Below are 20,194 nucleotides of genomic sequence, written 5' to 3'. Positions count from 1 at the left end.
TGCCTCACGCCTTTACTGGTCAAGAGTTTGGACACACCCATAATATTAATATTTATTACTATTTTCAATATTTTAGGATAATAGTAAAGTCAAAACTATTAAAAGGCACAATATGTAAGATTTTTGAATTAAAATATTCAAAAACTACTAGAACAGTGTTATATATTTTGTTGACTTGTGTACTTACATTATCCCAAATGTTTCCAAGAATGTTTAAATCCAGAGAAATAAGCAATTTTAACCAGGACACGAACCATATCCGTGCGTCTCCTATCAACGATATCATAACTGCGTTTCCCTTCATTTCTGGATTTATTTTGTAGAAACTATGGAAACACCAAAGATGCTTTAATATATTATGTGTTTTACTAGACAGCTGAGCAACTGTTTGGATACATTCATCAGCAGAAAACTAATCATGTTATATAGCTCAACACAATAAGTCTTATTGTTTAAATCTCGTTTTCTTGATTTACCGCGAGTACCATGTTTACCATGACTAATATCGATCTAGCTTACTGTAGTGTCTCATAGTAGCCACAGAGCGAACGCAGAGTAGCATTATAACATATATATAACATATTATAACAACTTTCAACACTCAAATGTATCTAATATGATAAACAGCGCTGCGTTACCCCACATACGCATGACCGGAAGAAGCGGAAGTGGCGACTGCGGCATAATAAAAGTCTGGCTGCTCTCGAGGCATGTGTCGCGCTCGTCTCTCATTAGCAATCACTCCAGCGGCCTCGTTCAGCTCCAACATCACTCGCCCTGCTCTGCTTCATACTACAGTAACGTTAATAATCTCATCCATGAACATGATTTCTGAGTCCCATCCTGATTCTTTTCCACCGGCTGTAGAAGTGAAGACAACACCTCCCATGTTTCAGCGAAATCAATGCGTCATCAAGCTACGCCTTTGTTTTGAATAAGCGACCTCTAGTGGCGAAAATTTACATAGTGTGGATTTAAGACTATACAAACTGAAGTATAGGAATAATGAAGAGACCAAAACAAATAAAACTCTCTAATATTTGGGCTTCTTCTTTGTCTAGATCAGGGGTACTCAAGTTCAGAGGCCAAGAGGGCCGCATTTTAACCAAATGAAACACCAAGGGCCACAAATTATAACTTGGATCGTAAGACTTTTATTTAGGCCTACTTAAGACAATATTTGTAGTTTTACTGTTTATTTACTAAAAGTGCAGTTTATTATCTAGCTAAGTCTTAATAGTATGGTGTCCTTTTTAAAGTGTCACTTAACATGATAAATGGCATTTAAAAAAATGATTAATAGCTTGTCTTGCTGTATTCTTAATGTACAAATGCATAAAGAAAAACAAGAACTGATGAAAAATCCTTATTCATTTGAAATGTCTGCATTGTTTTCACAAGAAATTTAAGGTCTGGCTGTTGTTCACTGGCTGATGAGAGTTTGTCCGTAAGACGAAAACATTGCACTTTTTTTATAGTCTTTTTATACTCCATTGCACCTTTTAACACTTTTTATAGCACCTATTTATACGTTTTATTATTTGTATTATTATTACCTACCTTTTAATTTGGTCAGAATCCAAAAATCTTTTTTTTCTTTTTCTTTTTTTAATGTTCAATCACAATCTCATGAATTATCTAACTATAACCAACGTTGTAAACATGATAAATAAGATATTCTCCGTAAGCTCAATGATGTGATGATAGATCTGTAATGGGAGCGCTGCTTGCTTTCTGTTTCTAACACATTGACATTAAGAATAAAAGGTTTGTTTTCATGATGCTCGGCAACATACGCACTGCAAAGTTTGAGGAATGTCAACTGCATTTCATCATGGAAAAATAAGGTTACTTTGTTTTTTACATGCGCGCACAGTCTCGAGCCTTTGATGGCGTTCACGAACACAAGTGCTCGACACATGCGCACTGGAGAGATTCATGCTTGTCTAGTCTTTTTCGCTCAAATAGTTACAATAAAATGTCTTTGTACTTGTTTAAAATTAGAGTTGCTGGTATCTTTTAATCCCCTCAAACGAGCGCTCTCGGTCGGCTATTGTGTTTGTTGTTACTCTTGTTCTGTCTTATCCGTTTCTTTTCAGACTGAAACAACAGCCCGTTTCTATGGAAGCCCGTTTCCGCCACAGTTGAGTAAAAAAATATAAATCTCTAAGTCATAATAATGAGAAACTTTCTCATAATAATGAGAAGCTTTCTCATAATAATGACTTAGTTTCTCATAATAATGAGAAACTTTCTCGTAATAATGACTTAGTTTCTCGTAATAATGACTTAGTTTCTCATAATAATGAGAAACTTTCTCGTAATAATGACTTAGTTTCTCGTAATAATGTCTTAGTTTCTCATAATAATGAGAAACTTTCTCGTAATAATGACTTAGTTTCTCGTAATAATGACTTAGTTTCTCATAATAATGAGAAACTTTCTCGTAATAATGAGAAACTTTCTCGTAATAATGACTTAGTTTCTCATAATAACAAGAAACTTTCTCGTAATAATGACTTAGTTTCTCATAATAATGAGAAACTTTCTCGTAATAATGACTTAGTTTCTCATAATAATGAGAAACTTTCTCGTAATAATGAGTTATTTTCTCGTGATAATGACTTAACATCTCATAATAACGAGAAACTTTCTCGTAATAATGACTTAGTTTCTCGTAATAATGAGAAACTTTCTCGTAATAATGAGAAACTTCTACGCATGCGCAGAGCAGCGGAGCAGTGACACGCTAGCGACATCCGCTGGTCAAATGCGAGAACTCCGCATCCATGGCATGTTCAAAAGTGTAAACTATAATCTCATTAAATAAATAACATTATTGATAAATTATCTGTAGCCTATGAGACTGGATAGTCTTCATTTGTAACATTCATTTGTATGTTTGTGTATGAACACGCAGAAACACAGAGTGGTGATCCATGGATTTCAAACAGATAGAGGAATGATAAGACAGCACACACACACACACACACACACACACACACACACACACACACACACACACACACACATATCCAACTCTGTTAAAGAACGCTTCACCTCGAAAGTTGTCTTTTGCATACATGTATGTATTCTAATGAATCATAAACATGTTAAAAGGTGTTTTCTGTAGGAATATCGCTGGAATGCAGGTTTATGACTGGGCAAGTGCTTTAGGACCGGTTTATATTAGAAAAGCTTTCCAGCGCCTATGTCTAGGTAAACCCACTTAAACTTGTCAATATTCCTTCATTAATCTGATAGTTTTCAAAGCCTTCGCGTTCATACAGCAGTTTCCACCGTTACTGCGGAAACCACTTTGTTCCACCTTCTCGTGCATGGAAAAGTATTGAAGATATACTGATAATTTATAACTGATGTTATTTAATGATACTATAGACTGCACTTTGTATAATACACTGAATTTAACGAAAACAGAAGTGCACGAATGCAGAATGTGTTTGCTGTTCTCGCATTTACGAGACTGACCAGCGGATGTCGCTAGCGGGCCATGTCCATCTGCTCTGCGCATGCGTAGAAGTTTCTCATTATTATGAGAGTTTCTCATTATTACGAGAAAGTTTCTCATTATTATGAGAAACTAAGTCATTATTACGAGAAAGTTTCTCATTATTATGAGAAACTAAGTCATTATTATGAGAAACTAAGTCATTATTACGAGAAAGTTTCTCATTATTATGAGAAACTAAGTCATTATTACGAGAAAGTTTCTCATTATTATGACTTAGAGATTTATATTTTTTTACTCAACTGTGGCGGAAACGGGCTTCCATACGTTTCAGTGCTGACACCTTGTGGACAAACTAAATTAGTGCAAAAACTATTCAATGCGCGCGTGCAAAGTGCCTTCAGTTTATATTGTTCTTTGCGGTTAGAAAAACTGCTGCGCGCGTACACTATACGCGTTCTCTGCTGATGATTACAGCGTCACGCGCACTGTACGCCTACCCTAGTGTACGTGTAAAAAAAAAACGAAGTAATATTCACGCTAATTTTGGACGCAAATTATAATAAAAATACATTTATATGTAGCATGATGCGGGCCACAAATTTAATGCTGACGGGCCGGATGAGGCCCGCGGGCCGCCTGTTGAGTACCCCTGGTCTAGATAACAGCTCTGCTCACAAAATAAAATAAAATAAAATTCATTTTTGTATGACCAAATGGAAATCATACTTGCTTCTTAGACTTGGTGTGAACCGTCTCTCTCTCTCTCTCTCTCTCTCTCTCTTCACTTCTCTATGACAGTTAATCATAGTAGAAATGATGGTGAGGACAGGCGATCAATGTTGTGTAGAGTTGATCTGCCAGCAGAGAACACATACTGACTTCTAAACCATTGACCACACACACACACAGACACACACAAGCACCTATAGGGATTGTAAACTGCTAAATGACCTTGGTATAGATACAAACAGGCTTGTGTGTACGATTGCAGATGCACACACACACACAGAATTGAATTTGTAAACACACAGTTAATAGAAAAGTAGTTACTTCTTTCCCCCTGTCTTTCATTCATTCTTCTCTGTATTCACATCACTCAATGGGTTTCTTGAAAGATATTGGATATTTAATTTAGCCTTAGTTGCTCAGACGTGAATTTCTTGGCTTTGCATGGGTTTAGCCCTTCTAACAATACAGTGTTGACTGCACCACTATTCCACAGCGGCAAAGAAATTATAAGTTGATTTATTTATTTTTGACTTACACAGCCTAAATTGAATGTGATGAGACAAAGACTGGGTGCTTCAAAATATTACAAAGAAACGATTTATCTGTCTATTCACTGGTCAAATTCTTGAACAAATCACTCTTATGAGCCACTTCTTTTAATGAACCGCTCAAAAAGTCTCACAAGTTTCAATCAATGTAACAAATTACTTGTCTGTTACTGAATAAACATCCAACTCATTGACTGAATGTTTATATGATAATATTTAAAGGCGAAGAGTGTAATGTCTGAATCAACAGCTGAAAATACGACTGGTCTGCCATTGGTCGGTCAAACCAGTGTTGTTATTGCTAACTAAAACTATTAAAAATACATTTTTTAATTGAAATAAAGCTGAAATAAAATGTAAATATTAGATTAAAAACTAAAAAAAAGTCAAAAAAGAAAAAAACGTAACACTGAAATTAAATAAGTTGAAGTACTTAATAGTAGCTTAATAGTTAAGCTACACTGTAAAAAGTAATACACTATATCTACTCCATAAAATTTTGGCAACAGATTACAAGTAATATCATTAATTAAATTCAACAAATAGAATTGAGTTGGAATTAATCAAATTAATTCCTTAAATGTCAACCATTTAAAGTAAAATTTACAGAACAAAAATATCTGAATAACAGACAGCATTGAAGACACCGGATGATAACAAGCAGAATCACTGATGGAAAGAGAAACACAAGAATTAACACAGGTTTAGATGTTGATGTTGATATTATTGAAAATGTTTGGTCGCCATTATGGTTATCAGTGTTTCATTTAGTTGGGCAGTTTGACTATTTGCTTTTTATGTCAGTTTGAGGTTTTTGTAATGGTGCTAATTTTACTCATTTTAAATGGTTGACTTTTAAGGAATTAATTTTATTAATTCTAACTCAATTCTTATATGTTGAATTTAATTAATAATATTGCTTGTAATCTGTTGCCTCAATTTTATTGAGTCAACAGAGCGTATTACATTTTACAGTGTACAATTAGTACAAAATGCAGCTGCTAGAGTTCTTACCCGGTCAAGAAAATATGATCATATAACACCAATTTTATCATCTCTACACTGGTTACCCATTAAGTTCCATATCGATTATAAAGTATTGCTAATGACCTATAAGGCTCTAAATGGTTTAGCTCCTGTGTACTTAACCGATCTTCTATCGCCCTACAATCCTTCACGCTCTTTAAGATCACAAAACTCTGGATTTCTGGTTGTACCTAGGATATCTAAATCCACTAAAGGAGGGAGAGCGTTTGCACATTTGGCTCCGAAACTCTGGAGTAGCCTTCCTGATAATGTTCGGGGCTCAGACTCGCTCACCCAGTTTAAATCTAGATTCAAGGCTCATCTCTTTAGCCAAGCGTTCACATAATGCATCTCATACCAGATCAATTGCACATGACTATCTTTGCTTAATGTTATGAACAGCAGCTACACTAATTACTCTCCATTTGCTTTTCTGACTAGAGTGGACATCAGCTTCAGTTTGGATCCAGCCTCTTAAGAAGACCTCAGATGACCAACACCTATGAAGAGACGGCGCCAGCTCCTGCGAGGACTTCAGAAGATGCAATCATCTGGATCAACATGCACATTCCCAAATTTCTATATATCCTAATTATTGTTAAAGGTGCCCTCGAATGAAAAATTGAGTTTATCTTGGCATAGTTAAATAACAAAAGTTCAGTACATGGAAATGACATACAGTGAGTTTCATACTCCATTGTTTCCTCCTTCTTATGTAAATCTCATTTGTTTAAAAGACCTCTGAAGAACAGGCAAATCTCAACATAACACCGACTGTTACGTAACAGTTGGGATCATTAATATGTACGCCCCCAATATTTGCATATGCCAGCCCATGTTCCCAACATTATGAAAGGCATTAGACAAAGGCAGCCAGTAACGTCTGGATCTGCACAGGTGAATCATCAGACTAGGTAAGCAAGCAAGAACAATAGCGAAAAATGGCAGATGGAGCAATAATAACTGACATGATTCATGATATCATGATATTTTTAGTGATATTTGTAAATTGTCTTTCTAAATGTTTTGTTAGCATGTTGCTAATGTACTGTTAAATGTGGTTAAAGTTACCATCGTTTATTACTGTATTCACAGAGACAAGAGTCGTCGCTATTTTCATTATTAAACACTTGCAGTCTGTATAATTCATAAACACAACTTCATTCTTTATAAATTTCTCCAACAGTGTAGCATTAGCCGTTAGCCACGGAGCACAGCCTCAAATTCATTCAAAATCAAATGTAAACAATGTAACAGTATACTATACTCACATAATCCGACGCATGCATGCCGCATGCATGACGAACACTTTGTAAAGATCCATTTGAGGGTTATATTAGCTGTGTAAACTTTGTTTATGCACTGTTCAAGGCAAGCGCGAGCTCCGTGGGCGTGGAGCACGAGAATTAAAGGGCCAGTAGCCCTATATCGGCTCATTTATAATGATGCCCCAAAATAGACAGTTAAAAAAATTAATTAAAAAAAAATCTATGGGGTATTTTGAGCTGAAACTTCACAGACACATTCAGGGGACACCTTAGACTTATATTACATCTTTTTAAAAAAAAGTTCTAGGGCACCTTTAATATGTAATTCATCTTTCCAGGAGCTCATTGCTTCTACCTTCAGTTAAACTGATAACAGTGATTGTAAATTAATTGCCTAATTTATTACATTATTTGCTAACTGCATTCTTTAAATTGTAATGTTGACATGCATTCTCTGTAAAGCTGCTTTGAAACGATATGTATTGTGAAAAGCGCTATATAAATAATGTGAAATTGAAATTACTAAGTTACTAAAACTAAATAAAAAAATTAAAGCTAAAAAAGAACTTTAAAAAGCTAATAAGAATGACAAAAGCACATAACAAATTAATAAAACTTAAAATATACAAAATATAAAAATAAAAGCTCATTAAAAATATAAATAATTACTATAATACTTTAAAAATAATACTAAAATAAAATGTTAATACTGTAAATATATAAATACTGATTCATTTTATTAGTTACTTAGCATATCATGTATAATTAATTCAATAAACAATTAATTGATAGGCAACTTTTATATCTACAACATCACACACTTTTAAAGATACACTTTCACAACAGTAATTAAAAAAACATTCAACTTTGCTTCAAGCATTGTTATTTATAGATTAGATTCCTGAATAACCACTTCATTAGATTCAGTCACTGTGTTTGAACAGCTAGTCAACTCAGACGAGGATAAACACTCATCGATTATGTAAAGAGGTTCCCTCCTCTACGATGCAGTGTCCTCTTAAAGATAAAGATAGACACAGTTGAATAATCCACGTCCTCTGGCTCTTCTTCTACCCTGCGGTGTACAGGTGACAGGTGTAGAGCCATGAAGAAGAAGCTCGAACCAAACAGATGGGCAAACAGAGAGAGAGACAGAAGGGCGCAGAGAGAGACAGGACGCAATCAGGCATGAGTAAAGCGACAGAGCACGACGAGAAACAAAGTGCCTGGGCAGGCATGAGCAAGCAATAGTGCGTAAGAGAAGTCATGAATCAAGCATGACCAAGTGACAGAGCGTGATCAGATGGGACACAGTCCTGCTCAAAACACACACGTGGTGCGTTTTGGATCCTGGTGTCTCCATCCGGCTTCGTAACTAGCATAACCACCACAAGGGAGAATTTTAATCAGAAGTTTGGCTATTCTGGCACACCAGACAGAACTAAACCATCATCTAAATGTACGCTGGTTTAAACTGGATTTTCAGCAGATTAAACACGGCTGGATGCAGTTATATGAGGGTACCCTAGACATGAATATTACAAGGATTCGCTTGGGGGCAAAAACATCAATCATATTCAGCATTCATTAGAAATGGAGAAGTTACTATGGAAGCATTAATAAAGTGTGTGGCGTAGCAACCCACAGTTCATCAGACAGACTTGAAGAGTACAGAATAAAATGAGAGTGAAGATGGTGAATATTCACACAAACAGCACCACATGCATGAGCTCCAGAAACAAGACTATTTTGGGCCCCCTAAACCATTTGGATGCGAGCATTTCTATCTAAAAAAAACAAACATTAATACAATTAATACTAATACAACAACCAACACAATACCATATTTTTATATTCTTCCTATATCTGTGACCATTTTGCACAATATCCAGAGCCAGAGAATTAAAAAACTCTTTTAAAAACAAAATATTGACATATAACGCAATAAATAGCAAATAATCTTAGCAATAAATGACTCAAGTCAAAAGTTATTTATCGACTATTAAAAGATACAACGATCAGGCATAACATTATGACCACTTTCCTAATATTGTGTTGGTCCACCTTTTGCTGCCAAAACAGCCCTGACCCGTCGAGGCATGGACTCCTCTAGACCCCTGAAGGTGTGCTGTGGTATCTGCACCAAGATGTTAGCAGCAGATCCTTTAAGTCCTGTAAGTTGCGAGGTGGAGCCTCCATGGATCGGACTTGTTTGTTCAGCACATCCCACAGATGCTCGAGTGGATTGAGATCTGGAGAATTTGGAGGCCAAATCAACACCTCAAACTCGTTGTTGTGTTCCTCAAACCATTCCTGAACCATTTTTGCTTTGCGTCAGGATGCATTATCCTGCTGAAAGAGGCCAGGGAATACCGTTTCCATGAAAGGGTGTACATGGTCTGCAACAATGCTTAGGTAGGTGGTACGTGTCAAAGTAACATCCACATGGATGGCAGGACCCAAGGTTTCCCAGCAGAACATTGCCCAAAGCATCACACTGCCTCCACCAGCTTGCCTTCTTCCCATAGTGCATCCTGGAGCCATGTGTTCCCCAGGTAAGCGACGCACACGCACCCGGCCATCCACGTGATGTAAAAGAAAACGTGATTCATCAGACCAGGCCATCTTCTTCCATTGCTCCGTGGTCCAGTTCTGATGCTCACGTGTCCACTGTTGGCTCTTTCGGTGGTGGACAGGGGTCAGCATGGGCACCCTGACTGGTCTGCAGCTCTGCAGCCCCATACGCAAAAAACTGAGTATTCTGACACCTTTCTATCAGATCCAGCATTAACTTCTTGAGCAATTTGAGCTACAGTAGGTCGTCTGTTGGATCGGATCACCTCTTTCTTTCTTTCTTTCTTTCTGAATGCCCAACTTCAATTCTCTACAGCACATAATATAGGTAATTATTAAAATAACCCTGTCCACTCTCACACTCTGTTTCGACACCCCTGCATCCAGTAAAATACACTCTGGAGTATCACATGCATGAGGTAAAATTCAGTAGCAACTAATCAACTTGGGAGGATGACCTGCTAAAACCGAAGACATTACAACAGTGGTAGGAAGCAGAAGAGCATCTTTGATAAGTCTACTAAGGAACTAAATGGATGTATTACAGATTAAATGTCAAGTGTGTAACTTATACTTTCTCCATTCCCAGTTTAGTGTGTAGCTCAGGGGCCGTTTACACAACACCATTTGCAACAAAAAAACTTTTTTGAAAACTTTTTATGTGTTTTGGCTGTTCATTTACACATCAAAGGCGTTTTGGGGGCCTGAAAATGCAACTTTTGAAAACAGGTTTCAAAGTGCAAGTTTTTGAAAACGATACAGTTATTGTCTCCATGTAAACTACAAAAGCGGATCTCTGAAAATGGTGAGGGCATGCACATGCATATTATGTGTTTAGTCTCTAGGCATGTGCGTTTGTCGCGAGTGCTCTGTAAAAGATTGCGTATGTGCACATGCGCGTATTCTTTCTTTATAAAGTGACATCGCCAACTACTGGCCTGGCAGCATAATACAGCATTTTTAGTCTTTTTTAAGGATCTGTGTGAAAGGGGATCTTTTTGATAACGTTAAAAACTTATAAAATGTACGTAAATGTAGCCTCAGTTTGTTTCAGACTCGTTATAATTACGATTCCATTTGATGTCACTAGTGGCGCTACAAGTGGCTTCAACTTTAACCTGTTAACTTTCACCCCCCTTTTTGAGCATAGGTAAATCTGATCTAAAATGGTTGTAGTTCATAAATGCTTTGGAATACAGACCTAAAGTTGGTTTCTCTTTAAAGAAGACACCTAACAGATTATTGCAAAAGTGAAAGCTTCAAAAAATGAAAGTGTAAAAAGGTTAAAGAAGTTTATGTTTACTGTAAAGCAAATGTGCTGAACTAAACATTTTTTTTTTATACAAAATGTATATTTTAATGGATAATTTTGAATCCAAAATTGCTAGAAAATAAAAGCCACATATCTAATCAGGTTGTGTTCCAAATTTGAAGTTGGTATCACAAAAATTGAGCCCGCTAAAAGGTTTAAAGTACCATTTCCATGGTAATGCAACATCCAATTTCACAACGGTTTTCATAGGATGAATTTTGAGCAATTAAGTTTTCAAATTATTATTTACGATGATTGCTAAAATATGTGATACAGGAAAAAATGCAATAAAAATAGCACTACCGAGACAATGACAGCTAATTTTAAGTTCAATATCGATAAGAAAAGATTTTAAAAAATGATTAGAGGTATTTGATACTCACAGGAATGACTTGACATCCATGCCTCTGGTCCGGATCTGTCCCATCACGTGGTCCCAGCTTCCAGGATTGGACCGTGATCGTGCCCCTCCACCCGACCTGTAGCGGGACGCCCCTGCCCCAGCCGGGCTACCACGCACCCCCCGCGGGCCCCCCCGGTGGCCCCCACCCCCGGGCCCGGTGTGCAGTTGGCCCAGACTCTGGGAGGTGGCTGGGGGGTCGTTGGGGCCTGGCGGGGGCTGGTGGGTTAGGGGCTGCTGGAGGCTTTGCTGCCTGACCAGGGGCCTGGGGCGGGCTGCTGAGGACGGGATATGCTCCAAAGTGGAGGTGGTGGAAAGAGAGGGGTCCCCAAAACTGGCACCAAATAATAAGAAAGGGGCCAAGTTGTGGGGCAAGACGAAGACGAGAAACAGGGACAGAAAGGAAGTCACAAGATAAAGGGAAGAGAAGGTAGACACGATTAATGAAGACCAAAGAGACCGAAGAGGACAAGGGAGAGGAAGCCAGACATGAAAAGAGGACAGAATGAGGAAGAGTGTTGGGACACAGAAGAAAAACAAACAAGACCATTGAGTTTAGGGAGGGAGGGAGGGAAGGGTAAGATAACGTGAAGGAACAGACATTTTAAGACGTCCATTGGGGGGACAAAGGCACAATGAGGGAATGAGGGAAGAAAAAGAAAGCAAAGTTAGGCAGCAACATTAGCAATATGTGCAACATTCACTTACACACACATTCGCCCATTTTCCACCGACAGGATGACGGTGCTGGTACCAGAGCCTGTGGCCAATCAGGAACAGTTTTTACCACAGAAATCTGTTTGATTTATTTGTTGATTTATTTGTAGCAACTTCAGATGTCATAGTGGGTCTCATTCACTAATACGCACATTTGAACTTCTAATGTTGATGAATTCTGAGTATTCTAAATGAGTGACCGTGTGCCTGAGGCAAGTAATTTACATAAAACACACCCACGCCATGTCCATATAAGGGCATTCCGCACACCATGTCCATATAAGGGTATTCCATATAAGGGCATTCCACACACCCTCTCCATATAAGGGCACTCCGCACACCATGTGCATATAAGGGCATTCCATATAAGGGCATTCCACACACCATTTCCATGTAAGGGCATTCTGCACACCATGTCCATATAAGGACATATATTAGGGCATTCCACACACCATGTCCATATAAGGGCATTCCGCACACCCTTTTCTTTCATCACTCTCAGCACAGACCTCAGACCTCTGATTAGCCAGCTGTACATGTGCATATCTGAGTCTTTATGCAGGGCTACCTCGAAACTTCAGCTATAATGCTACATTACTTTTTTTTACTGATAGCCTATATTTAAGATCTATATCTGTTTAAAATTTCATCTTAATCTGTATATAAGGCCACCAAGAGTATGTCATTTTTTTGCGTACGAGTGGTTTCAGTTGTTCTTACATTTTTTTGTAAATTTAGAATAAATTTTAGAATGAAAGTTATTAATGAATCAAAATTTGTTCGTGAAAACGTTCGTACACAGATTTCACGCACAAATTTGTGCATGTACATGCTTAGTAAATGAGACCCATTGAATTTGAATTTTAAAATATTTTCGTAAAACTTGCAAGACCTGTGAACAAAAACCACAATAAAGTCCAAGAAGGATAGGATCTTGTGCCACATCCATTCTGTTGTCAAGATTCACAGTTCCTCCGGGACGAGCACCTGCACCATTTCAATGGAAAAGGGGTAACTGTTTCTCTTGTGGCATGACCTGACGAAGAAATATGTCTTGTAGACCCAACTTCCTCCCGCTAAAGATCTCTCTACATCTACTTAGTTTCTATGTCTTCAATATCTCAATTCAGTTATTTCTATCCATTCAACCCTTCCCAGCAGCTTCCTTTGCTCTGCATCATGTCTGATTAGTGTAAAGTCCCATTGAGCTGTTCTGTTGGATGCTAATGCTCTGCTGGAGGATTTACTGCACCAGAGTGAAGCGCCACACACCCCTATCAAGGTCCCAGTGCTATAATTCTCGCACGGTACTCAAGGGAGGCGTCCCCACTGAGAGTATTTGTGAAGGGATTGAATGTCAGCAATAACTCAAACTCTACCACTACGCTTTTTATACAAGTGTCAAGGTTGCAAAAGGAACAGCGACACGTTAATGGACATGAATTCATGTAGATGAGTTAAATGAAGGAGTTACTACCGTGACTGACTTTTGAATGTTACAATGGAAAGCTAGTATGATTATTAGAGTTGGTGAGTAGGCATTTCTAACTATAGGGCATGACATGATTTTGCCAAGTAGGATGTATTCCTGGATCAACATCCTTTGTCATTCTCTGTCAAATTATAAAAATAGTTTTCGTACAATCTGTTTATACCCCAGTGATATACCCATTATATTTAGGGGTGGGGTTAGCTTCATGCTTACTTTTTTCTAAAAATCATACATTTTCATGTGAAATTCATACAAAATTGCCACATTTTTTCCTGTGAGATCCAGGCCCTTTCACATGACTCATGTCAAACTTCCCCAATGCATTATGGACCGAAGCCACATTGTGTGCAAGTGACAATCAAATTTCAAACTATTTCTGCAATGACTTTTGAAGTGCAGCCAATGATTACCAGGCAGTTTGCATGATAAGTCATTGGCGGTGCCAATACAAATATTAAAAAAACAGAAAAGTTGAGTTGCACAACACAACGGAGGACTGAAAAATAAGGATTATTAATGCTGTAGTTATGATTGTTACTTTCCCTGCCATAAAACAATAGTCAATATTGATTTTTAGCAAAGCATTTTTTATATTAACTATAAAATGTTGGATTTCCATTACATTGTTTTATTTGACATAAAGAAATAAACTGGAAAATATAGCTGTAAGCAGCAATTAACGGGGTTCAAGCGCTTTAAGGCCTGCACATGCGTACAAAGGTATTGTTTTATTTAGCAAGCCTGTAACCACCTAGATCATAGATGGAAAAGACCATTTACAGCCAAAACAAGCAATTTACTAAGTAAATATACATTTTAAAGCTTTTTAACAGTTATCGAGGTTGAGCCAAAAACCTAGGACTAGTTTGTGAAAGTAGGTTTTTGAAATAATCTCCCATGTTTAAGGAACAATTCGATGGACAGCAGTGATCCCAGAGGCAAAAGTTGCTCAGAATGAGGAGTTCTACCATATGGTATGAAGGTTGTGGTCACATGTGGTCAAAAATTGCGTGATATACAATCATTTACACACGTGAAAAATGCAAAGGTGTCCCCTGGTGGCCAATTTTTTTTAGAATTTCTTTTAGGCTTCTAGGACTGTGAGTCAAACAGGCCCAGCGCATTTCGTTCCAATCGGCCTCCGTTAATCTTGGCTGACAGCTTCTCCAAATTCATTGGCCGACAGTAGCCATGTTTTTCGAGATATGCAAATGTCCTCATAGACAATCACGGCACCTTGGACAAAGACACCGCATGCCAGTTTTCAAGTCAATCGGAGTGACTGTTGCGTAGCTATAGCCATTTTCGTGTTTTGTTTTATTTCATAGTGGCACCAAGTGGCCAGTCGCCAAGCCCCTTTTCAAACAACCACAGAATGAGCTCTTACATAGTTGTACCAAGTTTGGCAAAATTATCTCATTCTGTTCAAGAGGGATAGCCATTTTAGTAAAAGTGGCCATGCCCACTTTGAACATTCTGGCGTCCCATCATTGACTTGGATCGAAATTTCAACTTTTTTCCGATAATTATCGACAATCAGACTCCAGAGAATCTTTCGGCACTGGTTTGGTTCCGATCGGGCGAAAAAACTAAGTTTGCAAAAGTAGTTTTTTCAAAAAATCCAAAATACCCAAAAATTCGACGATTTGACGATCAAATCCGAGACATGCATTTTGTTCGTCTTGAGCCAAGGATTCCAACGTTATAAAACACTTGAGCCTGTGACAAATGGTCTAGGATTTATGAGCCATTACGTAGTTTTGATTACTGTACCGCCACCATCAGGCCAATTGGGATGAACCTTGGAGACATTGTAGATGGGATGGGTACTACCATCCCTTAAAGTTTCAAGTCTCTATGACTTACGGTTTGATCTGCCTGATCACTTTTGGGGGAGAATGCTGATCCTTGGAAATTCTAACAATTAGAATACAGTTTCAGGGCTATGCGCTTGAACCCCTACTTACAGTTCCGTAAATTCATAAACACACCTTTGCTGGAAAACAAGGGCATATAATGTAAAACATTACTGGCTGATTTGTAGTGTTCAGCACCTTCATACCAATGCTTCCAAGACCAAATTTTATCTATGTAGCCAACAAGATACAATTATCTTATTGACAACAATTATATGACATATTCAGAGACTGACAGTAAAATAGCACAATACCTGGACGTCACAACGCTTGTTTTGAGAGTTGCCCTGAAGTGAATCATGTGAAAGTGTCTTTAGATTAACCCTCACGCTAAAATCTGATTGATTGATTGATTGATTGATAGAAATATTGTTCAATCTCTGACAAGGAAGTTGGTCCATGAACAGGTCCTATTTTGAATCACATTTTAATGCCACAAGCGTGTTGCGACGGCACTCGTTTCACACATGATTTTTAGATATACATACATATATACACAGTATACCGTATATGCATGTATGTAATGCGGTATATCACCCTGCACTTACACCCATTATGCAGCTTGAGCTGTCATTAAGGAACTTACATTCCCCATCTACTCGTTTTCTCATCTCTGCTTCAGTTCTGTGTGTTATAAATAGGTTTAGAAAGCAAGGAAGAAAAAAGTGTGTGGGGGTTGCGGACTCAGTCGAAACAATGATCAAAGCGAGAATACACAGAAGCAAAAGAAAGCGTCAAAGAATGAAAAAATACAGCTCCCCAAAAGAAAGTATTGCTGTTTTAGAGGGGGAAAAAAGAAAGGTTTTTCTTGTTGGATTCATCTAGCCCCTAGCCCTTGCCAGACATGAATACTGTGTGAAATTCGACATTAAAGTACAACTGCTTTGTTAAAGACCGGGCTCGAAAAACCAATTTTAGGCAATTTTAGGCCAGTACTTCCTCAGATGAACTTTAAATATTCAGTGGCTAACTGAGAAATTGCACATCACATTACTAAAGCTTCTGTCTTTTCCTCTGTAACGCAGGAGCAATTTCATATTGGAAAGTTATAAAGGATCTTATCCTCTCATGGCTAAAACTAAGTTTAATAAATCAATGTACTTGCTAGTCTCACCTTAAAGGAGTAGTTCAATAAAAAAAAAGAAAAGAAAAAAGAAAATACTCATTATTTAATCCAGTTTTATTATAAGGAAAACAGTGGCTAAAATGAAAAAATAATAAAATAAAATAAAGAAACAAGCCAAACAGTATGGAACAACATGAAGGTGATTAAACAATTTTAATTTTTGTGTGAACTATTCCTTTAACTGTCCTCTTTCACTGTACTAAATATTTGATTAGTGAGGAAAATCTAACCTCTGTTGTCAAGAAAAATCATTCTCAGGACGACTCTTAAAGCAATCCTGTCAAACACTGACATTCACATCTGCACTCATCCAAACACGAGTTGAAGGAGTAGTGTTGGTGATTCAGACTCCTCCAGCAAATCCGTAAGCTTTAGCATAAACCTGTAGTTTCTTGTTATTACAAAGCTTCAAGACACCAGGTGATAGAAACGCTGGTGGAGAACATGTGTAAAGATGGCAAGAGGGGCTGTAGAAAGATATGAGAGGAAGGGTCGCAACTCTAGAAACCAATTATAGGTCGAAGATGGGAGTGGACAGAAACATGAAATGAGAGAAAGAGCTTTGGAGGGCTGAAGAAGACGTGACTAAATAGAAAAGGACAAGATTTTAGGAGTCATTAATCAGTGAAACAAAATGTTCTACATTTCAGGTGTCTCCATTTTTTAAATCTTGGTGATGTGAGGTTGTTTGCTCACACAATGAAGTCCACGTGAAGTCACATTAGGCCTGGGCGAGATGATATTAATGGTGATTATGCGGCTGATCAAATTAAGCAACATTGCGAATATAATATTGTTTTAATGTGCTTTTAATTACTATATTTGAAAAAAGGAATATTTGGAAATCTAAAACTGATATTTTCTACTTGCCTACTAAAGCAAAATGTATGAATAACCATCTTAAAACAATTTTTGCTTTGTTTTTTGTGAAGCATCTGACATCATAACATAATTTCCTTTATGAACGTGCTATCAGTTATCCAACAAAACCCCCAGTCAGCTTGCAATAAAAACTAGATATGCAAGAACATCAAATATGGTTCATTATATAGTGCTACACATTTTAAAATACTTGAAAGCTACAGTTGACAATTTAATATAATAAATGTCATCATTCAGGGGCCATTCACACAGATCAAAAACAGCTAGAGTAACAGGAGCATAATGCAAATGAACAGAAATCATGTCTAGGCGCATCTTTCACTGTCACTAATACGAATCATTATACATGTTACAGAAATGTAATCATCACAACCCCAAATTCATCTGATTGGTTCATTATTTTAAAACTGACATGTGAGTCAAACATGAAACAATTTTAATGGTGCGTGACACTAAAAAAAGACCTTTTGTAATGATGTTTACATAAACCAACAGAGATTATTAGTATTATCACTTTATATTATTGTACTATTGATGCTTTCCCAAAGTCAGTGCAACCAATTAACAGTACCTTGGGTTTATTCCATATATTTGCTAGATCATTCCTTCAAATGAATTTACCTACTATTCTAAACTTAATTTAACAAAAATTCTGTTGTTCAAAAATTCATATACACTACCATTCAAAAGTTTGGGTCAGTAAGATTTTTTTTTTTTTTTTTTTTGAAGAAATGAATATTTGTATTCAGCAAGGACACATTAAATTGATCAAAAGTGACAGTAAAGACATTTATAATGTTACAGAAGATTTCCATTTCAAATGCATGTTAATCTTTTGAACGTTCTATTTATAAAAGAATCCTGAAAACAATTAGCAGCACAACTGTTTACAACATTGCTAATAATAATAAATGTTTCTTGAGCAGCAAATCATCATATTAGAATGATTTCTGAAGGATCATGTGACACTGAAGACTGGAGTAATGATGCTGAAAATTCAGCTTTGATCACAGAAATAAATTACATTTTTCAATATATTTTACATAGAAAACAGGTATTTGTAAAAATATTTCACAATATTACTGTTTTACTGTATTTTGATCAAATAAATTGAGTCTTGGTGAGCAGAAGAGACGTCTTTCAAAAACATCTTACAGACCTCAAACTTTTGAACGGTTGTGTACAACAATTGTGAGAGCCAATGACATTTCATTAAACCTGGTGAAATATGTCAACTAATCTTAAAGGCCCACTGAAGTGGCTTGAAACGCGCAGCATTATTCAATGCGTTGATGTAATTTCCGCTGAAACAGGAAGACAGGGCGGGACATATCGAACAGCTCCTCCCCTTTTTTTTTTAAAACAGCCAGTAGCGTTTTGTTTATATCACAGCTCGAACAGAGCTGTTGAACTCCGTAAAGCCTCAGTTCCTTCTAATCTCTAACAGTTTCTCCTCCTAATCTCCTCCATATCGCTTTAAAATTTTTGATCATTCAAATGGGTTTGATACATTTTGTGGTCATATGATCCGCTCTGTGCTCTCTGGTCTCTGGACCGGAGCAGACTGTGCGGTTCACGTGACGCTGATGTGAAACCAGACTTCATTCGCCTCAATGGAAAGCATATTTACACCATCTGAATCGTCCCCTATCCCCTATGTAGTGCACTATGTGCCATTCACCATGTAGAAAATAGTAAATGTGTGAACAAGTGACTGATTTCAGCCGCAGCTTCAGCATCTATTTATAATGTAGGGGGCGGGACGCTTCAGATTCTAGAGAGCATTTGATTGGACAGAAAATCTGATGAGAAGCTGAAGTGCAGAGTGATGTCATCAAAACCATTGATCCATATTGGCGGAAGTGAGAGACTGTAAGTTTCGAACGCTTATGTCTTCTAAATGTGAATTTTGTCATTGTTTTGGAGCACACTAGGTTATATATAACTTTAAGACTTTAAGACCATATGGGCTACTTTTATAGTGCTTTTTTTGTCACAGTCGTTGTATAGAAAAGAGCATGGTAAGTAAAGAAACAGTTCAACCACCATGACCCCCACCACCCCCCCTCAACATTTAACTAAACCATTATGCACAACCACTTGATTTCTTGCCCTAAACTTCTAAAAAGGAAAAGAAGTCATCCTCTGACACTCACTTGCTGGGTCTCAAGCTGCCGGAGTGCAGGTGGCTCTGGACAGTGTGCCACCTCCCGGACTTGCTGGTCCCTGCGCCTATGCAGCTGTCACTGCGACTGGGACCCCCCACTGCCCCCCCACCCACCCCTCCCTTCTCCAGCGATCCACTGAAAGAGGGAGAAGAGAGATAAGGAGATATGCAAGAACAGAAATGACAGGAGAGTTTGAAGAAGAATGAAAGATTCAGACAGAAGGAAAAGAGGCACAGATTGTTCAGAACCCTTCAGGCAGAGCAATAAGGAGCAGCGGTAGAAAACAATCCCGCTCGAGCCACAGCTGTAAACCAAGCAGGTGTAACGGGAACGTAGACGGTGCAGGGCACAAGGGGGCAGACGCTAGGGAGCTGGGAGAGCAAGCAGATGGGTCTGATTTACAGGGAACGTGGGCGGACAGTAAAAGGAAGGCAGGTGCTGTTGGAATTGTTGTATCGTATTTGTTTGCTATGTCACACACTTAAGAAAAGTAATATTGATGTATAGACTGTCCCTGCAAGAAGCCAAACACACACAGCAAGACCTTGATTAAAAGATCTATTT

The 20,194-nt window shown here is 37.7% G+C and overlaps 1 protein-coding gene across 1 annotated transcript in view; it reads right to left on the bottom strand.

The window, feature by feature from the left end:
• Positions 1 to 19,719, bottom strand: part of LOC125264411 (synaptotagmin-7-like) — a 74,818-nt gene extending 55,099 nt beyond the window's left edge. The window contains exons 1-2 of the mRNA XM_048183686.1: positions 19,619 to 19,719; positions 11,313 to 11,663 (exon numbers count right to left, since the gene is read on the bottom strand). Coding sequence (XP_048039643.1) covers positions 11,313 to 11,356 — 44 coding nt within the window. The 5' untranslated portion in view covers positions 11,357 to 11,663; positions 19,619 to 19,719. The remainder of the gene's footprint in view (positions 1 to 11,312; positions 11,664 to 19,618) is intronic.
• Positions 19,720 to 20,194: the final 475 nt, after the last annotated feature.

The sequence above is a fragment of the Megalobrama amblycephala genome, linkage group LG3 (genome assembly GCF_018812025.1).
Source record: "Megalobrama amblycephala isolate DHTTF-2021 linkage group LG3, ASM1881202v1, whole genome shotgun sequence".
Classification (NCBI taxonomy): Eukaryota; Metazoa; Chordata; class Actinopteri; order Cypriniformes; family Xenocyprididae; genus Megalobrama; species Megalobrama amblycephala.
The sequence above is the reverse complement of the archived record's forward strand: the minus strand, read 5'-3'. Positions and strand labels throughout refer to the sequence as shown.